This window comes from Salmo salar, chromosome ssa15, assembly GCF_905237065.1.
Source record: "Salmo salar chromosome ssa15, Ssal_v3.1, whole genome shotgun sequence".
NCBI lineage: Eukaryota > Metazoa > Chordata > Actinopteri > Salmoniformes > Salmonidae > Salmo > Salmo salar.
The window spans coordinates 3756372-3778889 of NC_059456.1; the positions used below are offsets into that span (position 1 = coordinate 3756372).

The 22518-nt window shown below is 42.5% G+C and overlaps 1 protein-coding gene across 2 annotated transcripts in view; it reads left to right on the forward strand.

Annotated features, from left to right (window-relative positions):
* LOC106570858 (AP-4 complex accessory subunit RUSC2) overlaps positions 1-12877 on the forward strand; it is a 55928-nt gene extending 43051 nt beyond the window's left edge. For both annotated transcript variants that reach the window (XM_014143426.2, XM_014143427.2), the window contains 5 exons: positions 1888-1993; positions 2223-2269; positions 6452-7622; positions 7830-8006; positions 8155-12877. In XM_014143426.2, coding sequence (XP_013998901.2) covers positions 1888-1993; positions 2223-2269; positions 6452-7622; positions 7830-8006; positions 8155-8365 — 1712 coding nt within the window. In that variant the 3' untranslated portion in view covers positions 8366-12877. The remainder of the gene's footprint in view (positions 1-1887; positions 1994-2222; positions 2270-6451; positions 7623-7829; positions 8007-8154) is intronic.
* Positions 12878-22518: the final 9641 nt, after the last annotated feature.

Sequence of the window (22518 nt, forward strand, 5' to 3'; positions counted from 1 at the left end):
GGGGGTCTCGATCAACCTTACCTCGGGTTTTCACCTCGAGAGTAATGGGGAGGTGGAAAGAGTGAACCAGGATGTGGGTAGGTTTCTGCCTTCTTATTGTCAAGACACCCCGGGGGAGTGGGCGGCGTTTGCTCCCTGGGCCCGAGATGGCTTAGAACTCGCTCCGCCACTCCTCCACTAACCTCCCGCTCTTCCAGTGCGTACTGGGGTACCAGCCGGTTCTGGCGCCTTGGCATCAGAGTCAGACCGAGGCTCATGCAGTGGACGACTGGTTCAGGTGCGCAGAGGAGACCTGGGACGCCACCCATGTTCACCTCCAGCGCACCGTGCTGCGCCAGAAGGCCAGCGCAGACCATACTGGATTCGAGGCGTCGGGAAAGGGGCCTTCAGTACCTCGGACTGGGAGGAGTACGGTCCGGAGAAGAGATGCTGGGTCCCGGTGGAGGACCCAGCACCCCGGTGTAGGACCCTGCACCTCGCCCTCCGGGTCGTCCCCGAGGCCGGTGTTGGCGCGCTGCTGGAGCCGCGCGTCAAGGAGGGGGGGTACTGTCACGACTTCCGCCGAAGTCGGTCCCTCTCCTTGTTCGGGCGGCGTTCGGCGGTCGACGTCCCCGGTCTTCTAGCCATCGCCTCTCCACCTTTCATTTTCCATTTGTTTTGTCTTGTTTTCCCGCACACCTGGTTCACATTCCCTCATCAGACTAAATGTATATTACCCTCTGTTTCCCCCATGTCTGTGTGTGGATTTGTTCTTTGTGTAGGGTGTTACGCTACAGGCTGGCTTGCGCTAGGTTTGTTTCAAACCTAGGTTTGTTTGTTTTTGTTTAATCCGGTTCATGTTACCGTGGTTGTGCTTTGTGCTGCCTCACCTGTGCCTTTGGGCCAGGGTGTATATTAAAGTTCTCCTGTTATCACCCATCTCTGCTCTCCTGCGCCTGACTTTCCAGCAACCAGTCACTCACCCCTTTACAACTGGAGCGTTTCCTAAACATTCTTTTTGTTTTCAGGAAGGCAGTGAGTTACCGAGCAACAGCTTTTTCAAAACAAATTGAGAGGGAGAGAATGGGTTAAGGTTTGGCTTTTTCAGGAGAGGCTTTATTACTGCCACTTTTAGTGAGTTTGGTACACATCTGCAGGATAGGGAGCCAATTATTATGTTCAACATAGGAGGGCCAAGCCCAGGAAGTAGCTCTTTCAGTAGTTCAGTTGGAATAGGGTCCAGTAGGTAGCTGGACGGTTCAGAGGCTATAACTGTTTTCGTGAACTTGTCAAGAGATACAGGATTTTAAATCTTGAGTGTCCATTGATCCGAGGTGCTGGCAGTTTTGTACAGACATAGGACAACTGAGTTTTGGAGAAATACACATAATCAAAGAGGAGTCCGTAATTTTGTTTTCTAATGATCATGATTTTTTTGTCAAAGAAGTTGCTGCTGAAGTGAAGGCCATCCTCACTTAGGGAATGCTGCTTTTTAGTTCATTTTGAGACAGTATCTAAACCACATTTTAGTTTTTATTCTCTTCAATCAGGTTGGAAAAGTAGGTGTATTGAGAAGCAGTGAGGGCTTTTCGATATTGCACAGTACTGCTAGTCGGAAGACTTAAAATTTGGTGTAGCTCCATTTCCGTTCCAATTTTCTGAAAGCTTGCTTCAGGGTTCGGGTATTTTCTGTATACCAGGGAGCTAGTTTTTTGTGATAGTTTTTTGTTTTTAGTGATGCAAGTGAGTATACGCAAAGCCCACTGAAAAATAAGTGGGTTATGTAGCATATACCTGTGTACACCCTCCACTACACCACTGAATCTAATATTTAATTGTCAAGGTAACATTCGAATAAATCATCTTACAATGCAGGAGTTATAATCCTGACCTCCCTCCCTCCCTCAGGCCCATCCACCCGTGTTCTCCACAGCCTGTTCTCCAAGGTGTCCCAGTACTCAGAGTTCACCAGCCACAGTATGAGACTCAACGCATTCATCTTCGGACTGCTCAAGTGAGTACACTACCTCTATGTTACCGACTTGTAGTGGTCGTCACTAACAGACCTGTACTCTGTGTCTCCCTCCTGTACAGTACTCTATCTCCCGCTCACTGTCACAAACCTTAACAATAGCCTTCTAAACAACTGACCGGGCAAGGCTCTAACTCAGTATTGGTTTCCATAGCAATACAGCATAACTGACTCCTTTCTTGTTCATCTCTTGTGTTTTTCCCTGTTTCAGCTTGCGATCTTTGGAGTTTTGGTTCAATCACCTCTACACTCATGAAGGTATGCACATCTTAAGTGTTAAGGGTCAGACGCACAGAGAAATCTGACATGCATGTGTAACTACAGATGAAATACTCCAGACCACAAGTTGGCCCCCAAAAAAAGAAAACAAGTTTCCAGTCAGCCGTGAGTCAATACAATGTTTTAACGCACCAAGGACAGCACATGTCGTTCTACAAAGCGCAGCGGCCGGGAGAGCTCTGTAGGTAGTCGGCACCATGGACAGCAGCACCCAAGCAGAGATTCATCAAAACCATTCATCGCAGCGCATGAAGTGCTCATTTAGCAGACAAATAGATCTACTGTATGTAGTAAAACGCCCATTTGGTAATGTCTGATTTCTGATTGGCTGACCACGTCCACCACACATTTTTTCTTTGCCTCACACAAGTCAACGAGGTCTGTTTTTTAACATCCGTTGCAAATGATAGTTCCTCAGTATCTGAAAATGTTTCCAACACTCCCGGCCTCGATAATCACCAAACCGTTTGAAAAGCTAAATATCATGATCTGATGATCCCGTATATCCAGTGAAAAGTAATAAAAACAACAGCTTTCTGTCCCGAGCTCACTGGCGCAGGAAACTCGGAGGGCCCGGAATAGTTAATACAATGTTGCATGTTCACTAGCAGGCCAGACCAAATGATGATTTTATACAATGTTTCACTTCACTAGTGATAGCTCAAGTCAGGACAGATAGAGAGGCAGATAGGCGGAATAGAGAGCTGAATGTGATTGAAATAATCAGAATTTTTAACAGGACATTTTCTACTATTTTTATTTGTTGGCTTTAGGCCTATATATTTTACTTAGCTGACGATGGAAGTTATAGGCTTACTGCTGCATTTCTGAGTTATATGCTCTCATTTCTTTAGCCACCAATGGATCACGGTGTATCAGTATGTCCATATGGCAGTGCTCTCCGCACTGGCCCGCAGATCGGTAGAAATGATAGGATAAAGCTTCCCCAAACTTTACTATTCATTACTATTACGGCCATTAAAACATTTGTAAATGCACAAGCACGTGCACACATAAGAGGTCCCATGAAAGAACATGCCTGTCCAACTGATTCTTTCTGGCGCCGGGTCTGCATCATGGATTCAATAGAACAAACTGATTAGTTCTGGCACCGGGTCTGCATCATGGATTCAATAGAACAAACTGATTCGTTCTGGTGCCGGGTCTGCATCATGGATTCAATAGAACAAACTGATTCTTTCTGGCGCCGCGTCTGCATCATGCATTCAATAGAACAAACTGATTAGTTCTGCTGCTGGGTCTGCATCATGCATTCAATAGAACAAACTGATTAGTTCTGGCGCCGGATCTGCATCATGCATTCAATAGAACAAACTGATTAGTTCTGGCGCCAGGTCTGCATCATGGATTCAATAGAACAAACTGATTCTTTCTAGCGCCGGGTCTGCATCATGCATTCAATAGAAGAAACTGATTAGTTCTGGTGCCGGGTCTGCATCATGGATTCAATAGAACAAATTGATTAGTTCTGGCGCCGGGTCTGCATCATGGATTCAATAGAACAAACTGATTCTTTCTAGCGCCGGGTCTGCATCATTCATTCAATAGAAGAAACTGATTCGTTCTGGTGCCGGGTCTGCATCATGGATTCAATAGAACAAACTGATTAGTTCTGGCGCCGGGTCTGCATCATGGATTCAATAGAACAAACTGATTCTTTCTAGCGCTGGGTCTGCGTCATGGATTCAATAGAACACAATAATAATCCCAACAGGTGTACAAATCAAGGTCCCGTTTTAAAACATCATCCTCCTCTCCTTCATGTTGGCAAACCTGCCAACCATTTTGTCTTCGTCGATGTCTATGTCCCGCTCAGTACAAAGAAAAGTGAGGTTGGTAAGTCTGGCTTCATTCATGCACGCAAATAGCACTTGATGAGCTTCCGGAGGCTGAGACGTCGCTCGTCATTCGGCACTGCTGATGGGAATGGTTTTGTAGATTCTATGGAGAATGGTCAGATTTGGATATGCTCAGTGCATGTCGTTGGCAGTGAGGAATGGTAGGACTGCGTCAGTGATGAGATCCATGGCTAACTCGGAATACATTGTGCGGAAAGAGAGGAACTCATCCGCAACTTCCTCAGGCTTGGAAATGTCTTCCAAGTAGAAACGTGTGAGCTCAAGCATATTATTTTCTTCATCAGGGTGCTCAAAGCGCTGTGAGTTGAGCACAGAGAATAGTCGTGCCATTTCTCTGAAGCCGGCATATCAAACTGCCCCACAAAAACATCAAGTATGCAATAATATACATCAACTTCAAAGCGCCTTCTGCTTTCAAGAATTGGGTCGTCCTCTGAATCCTCGTCATGAAACCTCTTCCTCTTACGCGCTCTCTACTCTGCAAACTCAGTTGTTGCGTTGTTTTGTCGGGCCAATCTGTTTCTCAGTGTTCTTTATCTTGTCGTAGGCCTCATCTGTGCGCATCTGTCTGATCTCAACCATGCAGGTGTCAATGAGATCCACGCAGTCCAATCCTTTTGCAGATAGTTAGAAAATATGTACGTCTTCTTTAGTAAACTGTTCCAAAACAGCAACATACATTTTGAGAGCAGGCCGTCGGCTTCAGAGGCCGACTTTGGCGTTTTATGGTTATGGTGCTTTATTCAGCTCAGAGGTTCAAGGATCTAGGTCAGGCTCTGAATAACCGCTTCTCTGGCCTGTTTCCTGCAGGCCCATCTTGTGTCTGATAGGCTCTTCAGGGGCTCCCGAGTAGTGCAGTGGTCTGTCACTGCAGTACCTGGTTCAAATCCAGGTTGCATCACATCCAGCTGTGATTGGGAGTCCCATAGGGTGGTGCACAATTGGCCCAGTGTCGTCCGGGGTATGAAAATAAGAATTTGTTCTTAACTGACTTGCCTAGTTAAATCAAATAAATAAATAATAACATTTCAGGGTGAGAACAGCTCCCTCCAACTGCATGTGTTCCTGTTCCAACTGAAGTATTTTAAACCTTGGGAGGCTAGAAGCAGTAGCTATACAGGGTCTTGCAGTGTTCATTAGAATTAAATGTATGTTGTGTGCGCAGCAGTGCATATAGAAAGCCTTGTTCTTATTTATTTTTGCCACGGGCGCGAGGCCATGCTTCCATCAACACCCGCCCCATTAGCCACTGTCAGGCTAGAGCACTAACAACAGTGGTTGGATGTTCCATGCCATCTTTACGGTTGTCTTGTTGCAAGGACAACAACGAGGAGAAGTAGGTTGTAAGTGGAACACAGAATGCAATTAACTTCTTATTCTGCGCGTTCCTCGCGTTCCTCTCGTTTTACCTGACTTGTACTTTCTATCAATTGTTCACCTGAATGTAACTTAGCAACAGACATGGTAGGCTACACATCAATCAAATATGACAGGCCCCCCACCAGTAGCTAACCAGCAGCAGCTGTAAGTCCCAGGGGGCCCCTCAAGGGCATATAGTGACAGACACAGCTGTATATTGCTTTATAAAAATAAGCAACACCAGCTCAGACCAATCCCAGCATTTAATTAAATAATATAAAATATCAATTCTGACAATGCTTTATAGTGATATAAAATGTTTTTCCTCCGGTTTGTTGGTACATCACCCCCCCCCCCACATTATCTAGTGCACATTATCAAAACTAACAAAAAATCTTTCTTCAAGCACAAAAATCGTTAGCTAGATTAGATGTAAAATATGTAAAGACTTGTATAATGCAGCTTTATTGTTTTAGTTAGAACAATGAAGAAAATGGTGGATGACACCGGGAGAAGTGCACTTTTTTTTTCATTTTTGTTGTCACTTCTCTCGGCTCCCCCACGTGGAGTTTCATGCTCTCTGATTGGCTCAAAGTCAGGTTGTCGACCACTGCCGAGCATTGCGATTCTACAAGTGGAAACGGCAGGTTCGTCGGTACGCAGCAGGTACGTCTGTTGTTCTAGCAAGAGAAAGAACAGCCTCCTACTGTACTAAGTACCCTGTCGGCCATCATATTTCTCAGTGTGTCTGACCTCTTAGAGAGAAAACAGATACTATTACAACCCATGTCTGGTATGCTTCTGCTAATCTCAGGTCATCATTGTAAATACTAACTTCTTCTGATTTAAATAAAGGTTACTTCAAATAAAAGTCTAACCATTGTTTGTTCCTCATCTGTCTCTCTCCACCTGTCTTCCCCAGACATCGTAGCGACCCACTACCACCCGTGGGGTTTCCTGCCGTTGTCCCAGAGGCCCTGCCAGCCTCTATTCGAGGAGTTCCTTCTCCTCCTGCAGCCTCTATCCCTGTTGCCCTTTGACCTTGACCTGCTCTTTGAGCCCCGATTAGTCCAGAAGGGCCAGGAACACCGTAGACGCAAGGAGCAGCTCTGCTCCGCCTCCACCGGCGAGGACCTGGACCAATCAGCACGCTCCACCTTCCAGCTCATGAGGGGGTGGAGCACAGAGTCACGGAGGGCGGAGTCTATGAGAGATAAAAGGGAAGGGGGCGGGGCGGGGAAGAGAGAGAGGCTGGGTCTGAGACGAGAAGGAACGTGGCCTAGGATGGAAGGGGTTGGAGAGAGAGGGAGTAGAGAAGGGATGATGCAGAGGACAGGGTCTAGGAGAGAAGGGGCAGGGATGGATTGTTTAGGAGCAGGACTTTTAGAAGCACAGCCAATGACGACGGAAGTAGGGACAGGGTTTGCCAATCTGTGGAGGGAGAGTGGGAGGGGGAGGGGCATAGTAAAGAGAGCAAAGGGGGTGGGAGGAGAGAGCCAGAGGGAAGGGGAAAGTGAGGGAGGGAAGGAGGAGAGGAGGAAGGAGAGAGAGAGGGATTGGGCGGAGGAGGGTCGTCAGCGGCAGGAGCGTGATCGACAGGCGTGCTGGTGGTACCAGCTCATGCAGAGCTCCCAGGTCTACATCGACCAATCAGCTCAGGGGGGCTCAAAGTTTGTCAAGACTGAGAAGAGGAAGAAGTCTGCGGAGAGGCGGAGCCAGCTCCCGCCCCCCAGGGAGGGCGTGGTGGAAGGGGCGGAGTCTAGCCAGGATGAGGAGGGTCTCAGAGAGAGAGGGAGAAGCAGGAAGAGCAGCTCCAGCTCCAGTGGTGAGTGGACAGGGTCCAGGGGAAGAGGAAGACTCTCCTGGATGGGGAGTCCCCCAGAGTCGCTGCTCACCCAGGACAAGGAGAACGAGACGGAACTGGGGGCCCCAGTGACAGGAGCACCAGAGGCCTCAGTGGCCCAGCCAGCGGCCCAGGCTGAGTGTCCCTCCCAGGGCCAGGGCATGCGTTGGGGTAGGCTGTTTGGGTCCAGCGTAGGAGGTGGTGGCACCCCCTCCAGGCCAGAGCAGAGATCAGCCAAAAGTCAGAGCAGGTGAGGGAAGTGAAGTGATGTAAATTGGTACAGATGGTACAGTAATAATTTACTCTTTATTTTACAGACCTTTTAAGCATTTGCTGAGTATTAACCGAGACAATATTTTAGGACATGTACTTCAAAGAATACAATAAATTATTTGACTCACAAGTTTGCAAGGAATTTTCCATATTGATTTGGCTGTGCTTTGTTTGTCCCTCCCAGGCTGCCGTCCGGCTGGCTGACAGGTTTGGACATGTCCGTGCTGGACCTCGTAGCTCAGACGGTGGGGGCGGGGACAGTTAAGAGGGTGGAGCCTTCAGCTCCTATGGCCCCTCCCACTCTGAACCAACCCTCTCCACCTCTTCAGACAACACAGGAGAGCCACACCAAACAACCCTGGTAAGGTCATACTCAATAAAAAAAAATATTCAACCAATATTTCAGCAGGACTGGTCAAGAGACCAAAAACAATACAGGATGCAAATAAAAAATACAGGATACAAGCTACGTATACAAAATTCAATGACACATATCCCCCCCCTTCCAGTGAAGTGCGAGCTCTGTGCCACCACATAGCCACGGAGCCTGACCAGCTGAGTTTCCAGAAAGGGGACGTACTGAGGGTCCTGAGCCGGGCCGACTCCGACTGGCTCCTCTGCTCCCTGGGGGCCCAGCGGGGCCTGGTGCCTTTCATCTATGTTACCCTGAGGGGCATGGAGGACAGCCAGGCACCCCAATGGCCTCAGGGGCCACACTGACCTGACAGACTCAACTAGGGTTTCAAAATTCAGTTTTTTCAGAAATCACTGTTGGGAGATTCCTGGAATCAAGAGGAAATAAGGAGGAAATCTGTGTTTCCTCCAACCGGGATTTCTGGTAAACCTAGGGATTTTGGGAACGTTAGCCTGAACCGAGGGGCCACATTAAGGAAGGGAGAGTGGGGAAAGGAGGAAAGGTCTCAGAGGGCCAAATATGGATGTACAGTATATATTCACTGAGTGGATACAAGACGATGGATACTCATGGAGGATGCTGATATGACTGGTTTAAAGTGTAATTATTGTACTGTGGGATGAGTACGAAACACAGACAGATACAGACACACACACACACACACACACACACACACACACACACACACACACACACACACACACACACACACACACACACACACACACACACACAAACACACACACAAACACACAAAGAAACAGATGTAAACATGCATGTATGTACATAAACATATACAAACAGGCGCAAACAAACAGACTTCTCTACGCATGCATCTACACTAAACTCATGCATGCATACATTCAAAGACTATACACACTCACACACACACACACCCACACACACACACACACACACACACACACACACACACACACACACACACACACACACACACACACACACACACACACACACACACGCACACAAACCAAACCAAGACAAACTGTATGGGAATACCAAACAGAGACACATGGCTAGCTACAGAGACTGCCTCAGCTCAGCCAATATATATATATACCACACCTAGCTGTGCTTTACTTTACCATGCACCAGAACTATACTCTATCAATCACCTAGCTGTGCCACACTTTGAATGCAGATGCTAATGCTAAATTCTAGTGCAAATGCTAGTGCTAGTCCTTGTCCTAGTGCTAAATACAAGTGCTAGTGCTAAAGCTAGAGCTAATACTAGTGCTAATGCTAATATAAAACTTCAGGAGACTGGTTAAAGGACTTGTCATTTAATGTATCCACACTGACATCATGCTACTTGATTTACTTAATTAGCCCAGAGTACCCCTGCTTTGTAGTAGGATGCTAGTATGAAAAGTAATGTTGTTACAAAACAGAAAAAAAAAGACAATATTGTTTGTGTGATCTTTCTCTGGGTGTGTCTTCTGACAGCTGTCGTTGTCTCTCTGTGTGGGCTTAATACAAATGGACAGACAGATAAACCGGTTTGAACTGGCTTCATTAATTCCTCGTCATCTGCAAATTCCTGATACTCATCATCTTGGTAACACAATGATTTTGGATGGACTTATAAACCTGACTGATTGGACAAAGCCAACAACATCCTCTGGTTCCTCCCTTCACTTTCTGTTTGTTTTGGTGGATGGGATGAACTGACCTATCACTGCAGGTGTTGGGAAGGAAAAGGGCGGAGCCGGGCCTAGTGCATGTAACCTAGCAACAAACTGACAAATGTTTTTGTGTCTTTTCAACTCTTCTTCACCCCTGTTCGAACCCCAAAACCCTAGCTCCTCCCACCTGCTCCGCCCCTCTCTCCTTTATCCAATAAAACTGCACAGCTTTCAGGAGGATACTGTACCTCTGGTACAGAGAAAACGAAGAGTTTCAAGAGGCTATGGTAAGCTATGAGCTGTAGGTGTCTATATATAAATCCATACTGTAAATGCATATACAACTTACTTATTTATTGATTAATGACTAATGACGATATAATTTATTATCGTTGAGGAAAACCGTGTAGTAGAGGTGGATAAAGAAGGAAGGATGTCGAATGAAAGCAACACATGGCTTTGGAGGCTTGTTCAGGTGTTCAGGTGAGTTTTTCTGAACGTGTTGGGGAGAAGTCTACACAAACCAATGGAGAGGTGGAGCCAGCTCCACCCCAACCTCCCTATTCTAAAACGCTCTAAAAGTGGGCTTTTCTAAAACACAATAGAAGTATACTGAATGTTTTAATTTCAAGCATAAAAATATACTTCAAATGATTCTGATTGGTTGTATGTAATGAGAAAGAGAGTATTGTTTATTGCGTATGCCGTAAAGTGCTTGAGAAAGAACCACGGGAGAGCTGATATGCTGGACGTATTTAGCCATGACCATGCCTATGGTCCCTACATGATGTTTTATATACGCGACGGTGCGTCCAACCAGCCACTTTCCCTGGTTTTCAGTCCTGAGAGGTCTCAGGTTTTCTGGTCGGAAATATTTTTGAGGATAAGAGGCATTTTAGAAGAAACCCCAACGCATTTATTGGATTCAGATGTTTCAAATGTTGCCTTAGGTTCAGTTCTAGCAGTACAGGTAAACTAGGTTCAGTTCTAGCAGTACAGGTAAACTAGGTTCAGTTCTAGCAGTACAGGTAAACTAGGTTCAGTTCTAGCAGTACAGGTAAACTAGGTTCAGTTCTAGCAGTACAGGTAAACTAGGTTCAGTTCTAGCAGTACAGGTAAACTAGGTTCAGTTCTAGCAGTACAGGTAAACTAGGTTCAGTTCTAGCAGTACAGGTAAACTAGGTTCAGTTCTAGCAGTACAGGTAAACTAGGTTCAGTTCTAGCAGTACAGGTAAACTAGGTTCAGATTTAGCTGTACAGGTAAACTAGGTTCAGTTCTAGCAGTACAGGTAAACTCGGTTGAGATTTAGCTGTACTGGTAAACTAGGTTCAGATTTAGCTGTACAGGTATACTAGGTTCAGATTTAGCTGTACTGGTAAACTAGGTTCAGATTTAGCTGTACAGGTAAACTCGGTTGAGATTTAGCTGTACTGGTAAACTAGGTTCAGATTTAGCTGTACAGGTAAACTAGATTCAGATTTAGCTGTACAGGTAAACTCGGTTGAGATTTAGCTGTACTGGTAAACTAGGTTCAGATTTAGCTGTACAGGTATACTAGGTTCAGATTTAGCTGTACTGGTAAACTAGGTTCAGATTTAGCTGTACTGGTAAACTAGGTTCAGATTTAGCTGTACAGGTAAACTCGGTTCAAATTTAGCTGTACAGGTAAACTAGGTTCAGATTTAGCTGTACAGATAAACTAGGTTCAGATTTAGATGTACAGGTAAACTAGGTTCAGATTTAGCTGTACAGGTAAACTAGATTCAAATTTAGCTGTACAGGTAACTAGGTTCAGATTTAGCTGTACAGGTAAACTAGGTTCAGATTTAGCTGTACAGGTAAACTAGGTTCAGATTTAGCTGTACAGGTAAACTAGGTTCAGATTTAGCTGTACTGGTAAACTAGGTTCAGATTTAGCAGTACAGGTAAACTAGAGCTGGTAAAAAAGGATTAAACCCTAATATGATGTCAAAACATTGTGGCTTAAGCCCTAGATTAGGGTTTGTAGAGCCTAAATAATCCACAATGAAATTATGTAATGTAACATAAAAAATGATAGGTTAGAAAAACATAACATTGCCAGGACGAATCCACGAGGACAACAGTTAGGTTCAATCAGATAAGAGTTAATATAGCTTATAGATAAAGTTGTATTATTACTCTTAAAAATGTATTTGTAAAAATGTATTTCTTTCTTTTATTTTGTTGTACAGTTTTATTTTTTTATATCTTTTTTTTCTTAATTTTTTTTAATTTTACATAAATGATTTAAGTATTTTGTTAACTCTAAATTAAATATATTTAATATCTTCAATAATTAATTTTGAAAGATAGGGGTTGAAGCTATTGAAATATGGATGTTAACAACTGTACTTTAAGACATTATTGCGTAAATAACAAGCGTTTTAAAATGTGAGTTAGTATCATGTTATGGGAGAAGGACATAACATGTCATATTATGTTAAATGCCAGTTATGGGGATAAATACCTGCCCAAATTATTATCACTATAACAATATATTTGTTCTTGTGTTTTGGCACATCTTCATAACTTGAGGAAAGGTGTCAGATGTGCAGAAAATTTGCAGGAAAGATGCAGAAAATGCAGGATATGCAGGTCAGGATGGGGTTTTTGTTAGTCTTCCAGGTACAGTTTGCTCTTCATTGACATCCTCCTGCAGGGTCATACTACGGGACAGACAGTATTGTACTGTAGTAGAGGTCTTAGTGATGGATAGAGCAGGGGGAGAGAGAAAGAGAGAGGGAGAGAGAGAAAAGATACAGAGAAATTTGTAAAACGGTACAGATGGATTTTCCCTCCTTCATAATTAGCAGTTTCATTTATTTTTATATTATTTAACCTTTATAATAACTAGCAACCTCCTGTGGCCAAAATACGGTACTGGTTCTGGTCTTGTCTCTCTACTTGGGAGTGATAGGCAGAAATAGAAAGAAGCTAATGTATCCTCTCTCTCACCTATTTCTCTCTCTCCGTCTCTCCTGTGCCTCTCGTCCATGTTCTGATAGAAGTAAACTGTTACTCATTCTGTATTCTGTATCACCATGGCACTACTACTGTTCTCCGTGCCCGTATGACGTGTATGACACGTCCGTGTCCATGCTATATCAACGTACTATGGATGTTAATAACAAAGTGCTCATGTGATCATACTTCAAATGTCTCCCTTGTCTTTTGTTTACGTCACAAAATGTCTTCATTTATACAAATTACTTGTGCCCTTCATACATGTTTGTATTTCTATATTGCCACTAGATGAGGCCATTGTTCCACATTCCTCATTTTGATACACCAGGTTCAAGGGCTTTACTGACCTGTGGTTTTGGAATTTCACATGCTATTGGGCTGGAAACTTCTGTGGGACTTAGGTTTACATTACTGTTAATGGATTTGAAAGATGCAACATAATGAACTGGAAGGGAAGTGGTAGAAAACACTATCCACACTATTTACTTGGTTCCACTTCTCTTCTTTAAACTCTTTAAACTCTCTTTGACTTGTGTCAAATGTATTACTTTTTCATTTAACCTTTATTTATCCAGGTAGTCTCATTAACGACGTATCCATCCACAGTTTTTATGCAAGAAAAGTCATACCATAATCATGACATCTGTTATTGAAACAGTAAGTTCCGGTATAATTTTATAAATGTTCGTTCGACCGAGTGGGAGCTTTTAGTGTCAGTAAAATGAATTATGTGAGAAATGACAGTGGAAACGCCTTTATGCGCAAATATTGATATAATAACCATCATATCAAAGTAAACTTGGAGTCACTCGATGCTTTGGTGTGTGGTCCTCCCACTACGACTCAGGAAACCAGGCAGTTTATTAGGCATCAAATGAAATAAATTATGATGAACTTCACAGGGTGGTGAAAGCGCATAGTATGATCTTAATGCTCCTTTCCAATAAATGTCAAGGGTCTTATTATAGTGACATGATCGATGCTTGACTGACGTTTGACAAATAAATATCATATTTTGTCCATAATAATATCATAATGTAGGCTATATTGCTAGCTGTTGGCTAGAGTGCAACAAGTCCGTTTGATGGAAAGACATTTCTGGTGGGAAAATGTGCATATTGTTTGTATGTGGATTTTTGCATATTCGCATGACAATCTGTCGCCAATTGGATGGACACCTAAATACTGAGACAAAATCACATTTTCAAGAGAGACCTGGTCCAACCAAGACAGCAGCAAGGGGGAACAATGTTTTAGACAAATATCAGACCTAACAACTTACAGACATAGACACACCATAAACAAATTATAGACATAGACACACATACATTACATACAGAAACGTGCAAACATCATAGATCAAATCAATCATGCACCACCGCATGAAATCCTAATGACAATCACATTACTCAGTAACAAGTAAGTCAACCAACCTTTTCAACGTATCTAAACAAACACGATCCTGGAGTTTTCAAATTGGTCTGTAGAGCATTCCAAGACTATGGAGCTGAGTAACTGAAACACTTCCTGATCCGTTCCGATTTTTGGAACTGTTAAAAGTACATGCGACCGTAGCTGGTATTTGATTTAAAAAAAATCCTGACCTTATCACGGAAGAACAGAGTTAAAGCGCCAGTTTTCCCAAAGCCTGTATAGAGCCAATGAAGAACAACCAACAGTGATGTGTCAGACGCTTTTGGTCGGTAATAAACCTAAGGGCTACCCTGATACACATAATCAACTGAATTCAGTGTAATGCTCGAGGTCTGCTTGTAAATAACAGCACCATAGTCCAAGACAGACAAGAATGCAAGAATGTACACTGTACACTTACTGTGAAGTTTCCTGGGGAAAGAAATGGTACTGTAACTGTTTATTCAGAAATAAATTGCACTTGTGGGATGCTTAGATTATCTGTGTGTGTCAAATGAAATCAAACATGTGTACTTATGGTCGCTTCCCAACAATGCATAGAGAAAAATAGAAACATAGAAAAAGAATAACACAAGGCCTGAAAACAAAATAACTTGGCTATATACACAGAGTACCTGTACTGAATTGATGTGCAGGGGTATGAGGTAATTAAGGTAGATATGTACATATAGGTAGGGGTAAAGTGACTAGGCAACAGGATAGATAGTAGACAGTAGCAGCAGCATATATGATGAATCAAAAGTTAGTGTAAAAAAGGTTCAATTCAGATAGTCTGGGTAGCTATTTGGTTAGCTATTTAGCAGTCTTGTTCAGCAGTCTTATGGATTGGGGGTAGAAGCTGTTCAGGGTCCTGTTGGTTCCAGAGTTCGTGCGTCGGTACTGCTTGCCGTGCGGTAGCAGAGAGAACAGTCTATGACTTGGGTGGCTGGAGCCTTTGACAGCTTTTAGGGCCTTCCTCTGACACTGCCTGGTATAGAGGTCCTTGGATGGCAGGGAGCTCGTCCACAGTGATGTACTGGGCTGTACGCACTACACTTTGTAGCACCTCAGATGCCAAGCACTTGCAATACCAAGCGACAGCGGTGGAAAAAGTACCCAATTGTCATAACTGAGTAAAAGTTAAGATACATTAATAGAAAATGACTCAAGTAAAAGTCACCCATTAAAATACAACTTCAGTAAAAGTCAAAGCCTATAAGTATTCAGTTATAAATATTCTTAAGCATCAAAAGCTTTTAGAATCTAGAAATCGTAGCAACATCAGTTCCATTTGTAAAGGGTTTATAAGAGTTTATGATTACGTTATGAATGGTTATCTAATCATTTGTAAATGTATTATAAGCCATGCTAGTCAGTGCTTTCCAAATAGTGAGCAACTATTTACCTCCAGCTATTTACCACTTATAAATGTTGAACCCTTATGTATCACCATGTTACCTTATTTTCAAAGGTTTCACAGTTGAACAATAGTTACTTTCTCACTTTTTGGGTTTGAGGTATTTTTGCTCCTCTGTCCCAGGAAAATAAATGTTTCAGACCAACGGTCAACTCCCATGATATGTCTTGCCCCACGTTTGAAGCCGTGTTGATGCATTGGTACACTTGAAGAGTTTCTTTCCAAAGCACTATCCAGTATATCAATTTTCAGAAATTTTGGTCAACTAGCTTTTATGGTGAAATAACTTATGAAATAGTTTTTATATATACTCTTATCATGGCATGTGGGTTGTTCAATAACAGACATGTATCTATTTGAAATCTATCCCTTGATGGTTTCATTTCAGAGACAAATAATACAGTTTTTTCACAAAACGCTATATATCCACCTCACTCTCACAGAAATACGTAATACTGCTAGGTTTTACACAATGAAATGTAACAAATAACTATATATTTTTTTAGAAAGAACTGTGCAAATTATATATTTCTGACATCATTATATAAGACTTAAAAAAACATGAATCAATACAGTAATATGAGATCTTTATGTAAACCATTTTAGTAATTTAGCATATGCTCTTATCCAGAGCAACTTACAACCACATATCTCAGTCAAATATACAGTACACTCTTAGGAAAAAAGGTGCTATCTAGAACCTAAAAGGATTCCTCAGCTCTTCCCATCGGAGAACCCTTTGAAGAACTCTTGTTGGTTCCAGGTAAAACCCTTTTGGTTCAAAGTAGAACCGTTTTGGGTTCCCTGTCGAACCCTTTCCACAGAGGGTTCTACATGGAACCCAAAATGGTTTTACCTGGAACCAAAAAGGGTTCTCCTATGGGGTTCTCCCATTTTAACACCACCTAAAATCAATGAATAAAAAATCTGAGAACAGTAGTATTTTACACGCACATGAAATTACTCATAAGCAATCATTTGTGGTGAAAAATTGGTGGATATAGCATTGTGGAAATAAACTCTTCACTTATTTATTCGAGGAAGGAAGGCCTCATCTCTAGATCTCAAGCCTTTAGCCATATTATTGGTGTGGTTCACTGGTGTTTGAGAAATCCCCCGGACTTTTTGAGATCTGATCATATCTGCCCATCGGTGAAACGCACTTGAAATAACGACGACCTGGAATGTGCCAAGAAATTTGTGTTGACAGTGATCTCACGCAACAGTGACAGTAGAGGTTGACATACTGGTGTGAAAATTCATTCCTGTCCAATCTTGTTTATGTTTTTCCTCTACGGTCCTGAAAGCCCAACAGTTCTATAACCCTCGGGAACTCTCCTTGTCTTGATAAAAATCACTCCCTTCCCACGCAAAAATCTGAAATAACTTTCTCCATTAGCTGCTCGTCTGTCCCCTGCTCTGCATGTGAGTAGCCCAATGACTGTGTATAGAGTAGCTATTTGGCTGCTGCTCAGCACTCATTAGACAGTTGCCTGCCCTGCACCTGTTAACAGCCACATTAATGGCTCGTTTCAGGAAACTAGGCTTTTGTCGTGTGTCAATACTTCACAGGAGAGACATTTGAACTTAAACTTTTTTTTTAAATCAAAATGCTTTTTTTGGGGGCAGAAATGCCTTCTGGAACATGTGTACTTTCATGTGCCTTAATAACAAACTTATATGCCATCTGTAAATATGAATACAATTGTTAAATTATGAGCCTAGTTGGTTTAGCTACAGAAAAAGTCAGCAACCTTCCCGCTAGCAATGATTGGCTGAGATAATGAGTGGGCCGGACATACCAAGAGATGAGTTCCCATTGGTCTGCCATGTAGCATGCTTCTGTCTATTTGAGCTGGTCAGAATGTGTAGTAGGTAATCCTGTTGTGGTGGCTAATTTCTGCATTACCAAATGAGGAGAGTTACAAACGTCAAACATTAGTCAGAGTTATACTTAAACTACATCTTTAACCTGTTGGGGCTAGGGGGCAGTATTTTCATAAAAAACGTACACGATTTAACCTGTCTGGGCGACAGCCAGTGGAATCGCGTCGCTAGAAATACAAATACCTCATAAATGCTATAACTTCAATTTCTCAAACATATGACTATGTTACACCATTTTATAGATACACCTCTGCTGAATCGAACCACGTTGTCCGATTTCAAAAAGGCTTTACAGCAAAAGCAAAACATTAGATTATGTTAGGAGAGTACCCTGCTAAAAATAATCACACAGCCATTTTCAAAGCAACTAGCATGCATCACAAATACCCAAAACACAGCTAAATGCAGCACTAATCTTTGACGATCTTCATCAGATGACACTCCTAGGACATCATGTTACACAATACATGCATTTTTTGTTCGATAAAGTTCATATTTATATATAAAAACAGCATTTTACATCGGCGCATGACGTTCAGAAAATATTTTCCCTCAAATACTGCCGGTGGATCAGCGCCACAATTTACAAAAATTCTTGCCATAAACATTGATACAAAACTAAACTGTCATTCAAAGAATTATAGATGAACATCTCCTTTATGCAAACGCTATGAAAGATTTCAAAAAAGCTTCACGAGGAAAGCACTCTTTGCAATAATCTGAGTACTGAGCTCAGAAAAATACACTAGGCTATACAGATAGCCGCCATCTTGGGGACATCTAAAATCATACATTGCATTAGAAATAATCCCTTACCTTTGATCATCTTCATCAGAAGGCACTTCCAGAAATCCCAGGTCCACAACAAATGTTGTTTTGTTCGATAAAGTCCATAATTTATGTCCAAATAACTCCTTGTTGTTCGTGCATCCAGTAAGCTACTCCAAGTGTAGAAAGCGCGCGGACGATGTCGCGACGAAAAGTAAAAATAAGTTGTATTTACGTTCGTTCAAACATGTCAAATGTTGTAAAACATCAATCTTTAGGGCCTTCAGAACGTGAAGATTCAATAATATTTCAACCGGACTGTTCCTGTGTCTTGAAAAAGGTTTTGGAACGGGAGGATCCTCGCTCGTGAATGCGCCCCAAGAAGTGATGTCACCCCCTGCCTCAACAACTTCCCCTCCTTGTCATTCGGTCTCTGTTCATCATAGAAGTTTCAAACAACTTTGTAAAGACTGTCGACATCTAGTGGAAGCCGTAGGAAGTGCACAATTATTACTACGTCACAGTGTATTCAATAGGAAACGACATGAAGGGAGCCCATGCATCCAGATTTCCACTTCCTGGTAGGATTTCTCTCAGGTTTTTGCTTGTCATATGAGTTCTGTTATACTCACAGACACCATTCAAACGGTTTTAGAAACTTCAGAGTGTTTTCTATCCAAATCAACTAATACTATGCATATCCTAGCTTTTGAGTTTGAGTAGGAGGCAGTTTAATATGGCCCCTAATTTTTCCGAAATTGTAAATACTGCCCCCTAGCCCCAACAGGTTAAACTGGTTACTACTCTTGCCCAGAAACGAGAATATGCATATAATTAGTAGATTTGGATAGAAAACACTCTAAAGTTTCTAAAACTGTCTGACAATTTGTTGTCCTTCTGTTGCATCTCTATCGACATTACAGCATCTGTGCTGTTACGTGACACTTTCTAAGGCTTCCATTGGCTCTTTAAAGGTTAACCTCTCTGGGCTAGGTGGCACCAAATCGTCCCACCTACGCAACAGCCAGTGTAATCCCGTGGCGCGATTTTCAAATACCTTAGAAATGCTATTACTTCAATTTCTCAAACATATGACTATTTTACACCATTTTAAAGACAAGACTCTCGTTAATCTAACCACACTGTCCGATTTCAAAAAGGCTTTACAACGAAAGCAAAACATTAGATTATGTCAGCAGAGTACCCAGCCAGAAATAATCAGACACACATTTTTCAAGCTAGCATATAATGTCACAAAAACCCAGAAGACAGCTAAATGCAGCACTAACCTTTGATGATCTTCATCAGATGACACACCTAGGACATTATGTTATACAATACATGCATGTTTTGTTCAATCAAGTTCATATTTATATCAAAAACCAGCTTTTTACATTAGCATGTGACATTCAGAACTAGCATACCCCCCGCAAACCTCCGGTGAATTTACTAAATGACTCACGATAAACGTTCACAAAAAACATAACAATTATTTTAAGAATTATAGATACAGAACTCCTTTGTGCAATCGAGGTGTCCGATTTTAAAATAGCTTTTCGGTGAAAGCACATTTTGCAATATTCTGAGTACATAGCCCAGCCATCACGGCTAGCTATTTAGACACCCACCAAGTTTAGCCCTGACCAAACTCCGATTTACTATTACAAAAGTTTGATTACCTTTGGTGTTCTTCGTCAGAATGCACTCCCAGGACTGCTACTTCAATAACAAATGTTGGTTTGGTCCAAAATAATCCATCGTTATATCCAAATAGCGGCGTTTTGTTCGTGCGTTCAAGACACAATCCGAAGTGTAAATAGGGGTCACGAGCATGGCGCAATTCGTGACCAAAAAATTCTAAATATTCCATTACCGTACTTCAAAGCATGTCAACCGCTGTTTAAAATCCATTTTTATGCCATTTTTCTCGTAAAAAAGCGATAATATTCCGACCGGGAATCTGCATTTAGGTAAACAGAGGAAAGAAAATAAAGCAAATTATGGTGGAAAATAAGTATTTGGTCAATAACAAAAGTCTATCTCAATACTTTGTTATATACCCTTTGTTGGCAATGACACAGGTCAAACGTTTTCTGTAAGTCTTCACAAGGTTTTTACACACTGTTGCTGGTATTTTGGCCCATTCTGCCATGCAGATCTCCTCTAGAGCAGTGATATTTTGGGACTGTGTCTGGGCAACACTGACTTTCAACTCCCTCCAAAGATTTTCTATGGGGTTGAGATCTGGAGACTGGCTAGGCCACTCCAGGACCTTGAAATGCTTCTTACAAAGCCACTCCTTTGTTGCCCATGTGTTTGGGATCATTGTCATGCTGAAAGACCCAGCCATGTTTCATCTTCAATGCCCTTGCTGATGGAAGGAGGTTTTCACTCAAAATCTCACGATACATGGCCCCATTCATTATTTCCTTCACATGGATCAGTAGTCCTGGTCCCTTTGCAGAAAAACAGCCACAAAGCATGATGTTTCCACCCCCATGCTTCACAGTAGGTATGGTGTTCTTTGGATGCAACTCAGCATTCTTTGTCCTCCAAACACGACGAGTTGAGTTTTTACCAAAAAGTTCTATTTTGGTTTCATCTGACCATATGACATTCTCCCAATCCTCTTCTGGATCATCCAAATGCTCTCTAGCAAACTTCAGACGGGCCTGGACATGTACTGGCTTAAGCAGGGGGACACGTCTGGCACTGCAGGATTTGAGTCCCTGGCGGCGTAGTGTGTTACTGATGGTAGGCTTTGTTACTTTGGTCCCAGCTCTCTGCAGGTCATTCACTCGGTCCCCCCGTGTGGTTCTGGGATTTTTGCTCACCGTTCTTGTGATAATTTTGACCCCACGGGGTGAGATCTTGCGTGGAGCCCCAGATCGAGGGAGTTTATCAGTGGTCTTGTATGTCTTCCATTTCCTAATAATTGCTCCCACAGTTGATTTCTTCAAACCAAGCTGCTTACCTATTGCAGATTCAGTCTTCCCAGCCTGGTGCAGGTCTACAATTTTGTTTCTGGTGTCCTTTGACAGCTCTTTGGTCTTGGCCATAGTGGAGTTTGGAGTGTGACTGTTTGAGGTTGCGGACAGGTGTCTTTTATACTGATAACAAGTTCAAACAGGTGCAATTAATACAGGTAACGAGTGGAGGACAGAGGAGCCTCTTAAAGAAGAAGTTACAGGTCTGTGAGAGCCAGAAATCTTGCTTGTTTGTAGGTGACCAAATACTTATTTTCCACCATAATTTGCAAATAAAGTCATAAAAAATCCTACAATGTGATTTTCTGGATTTTTTTTCTAATTTTGTCTGTCATAGCTGATGTGTACCCATGATGAAAATTACAGGCCTCTCTCATCTTTTTAAGTGGGAGAACTTGCACAATCGGTGGCTGACTAAATACTTTTTTCCCCCACTATACGTTGAGAGGGGTGTATCTTGGCTATAAAAGTGTTTTGTGTAATCACTTTTCAATGGTTCATTGAAAGTCAAAGAGCTTTTGCAAAAATCTATAATTATTAAAGATGTAGTAATAAGTATAACTCTGACTGGTGTGTGAAGTTTGTAACTCTCCTCATTTGGTAATGCAGAAATTAGCCACCACAGCGTATAAGCAGACAATGAAAGCTCTTACAATAATTGATGATGACATTTCTCTAAAACAGGCTATAGGCTACATGTGCACCACCAAGTCAGAACAGTAGGCTAAGTTATGAGGCGGAAAGGGAGCAAATTTTTAGGTTGAGGCACATGGGCTACTAACAGCTTACTACAGTATACATATCTCCCTGGTATATTACATCATTTATGCAGCAGCATATAATACAGTATTGGACTCACCTTGTTGTTCTGTGCTCACTTGAAAAGGAAGGTGGCGCGGCGGTCCTTCTTGTGGGAAAATGTTATCATCGAACTCTGGCATTCTCTGGATTTAAAGTGCTTTCAAGACAAGTTGTTTTAAACGCAGCAGAAGTCTTGGTAGATTAACAGCATGGCCGATGTATTCAACCTTTTCTGGCCCATGGTGTTGCATATGAGTGTTTATCCTTTTAGGCTTTGAAAAGAGACCCTTAAATCCAGACTTGGACCACACATCCACTCCACCGAATAGCAGGCTAGTGATTGCTTTGCAACACTTGCTGCTAGCCACTGATTCCTTCCAAACCACTCATTGTTGAATTTGCGATTTCCAACTTGTTGTGTAATGTTTATGTCCAATGGCCGATGAGCACCAGGCACTGAGCCAATCATGGCGCAACTAGAGAACATTACCAACCTTTACGCTCTGTATTTTCCACCACAGAAAGCACTGAGCTAGGCTGATACACCTGCATT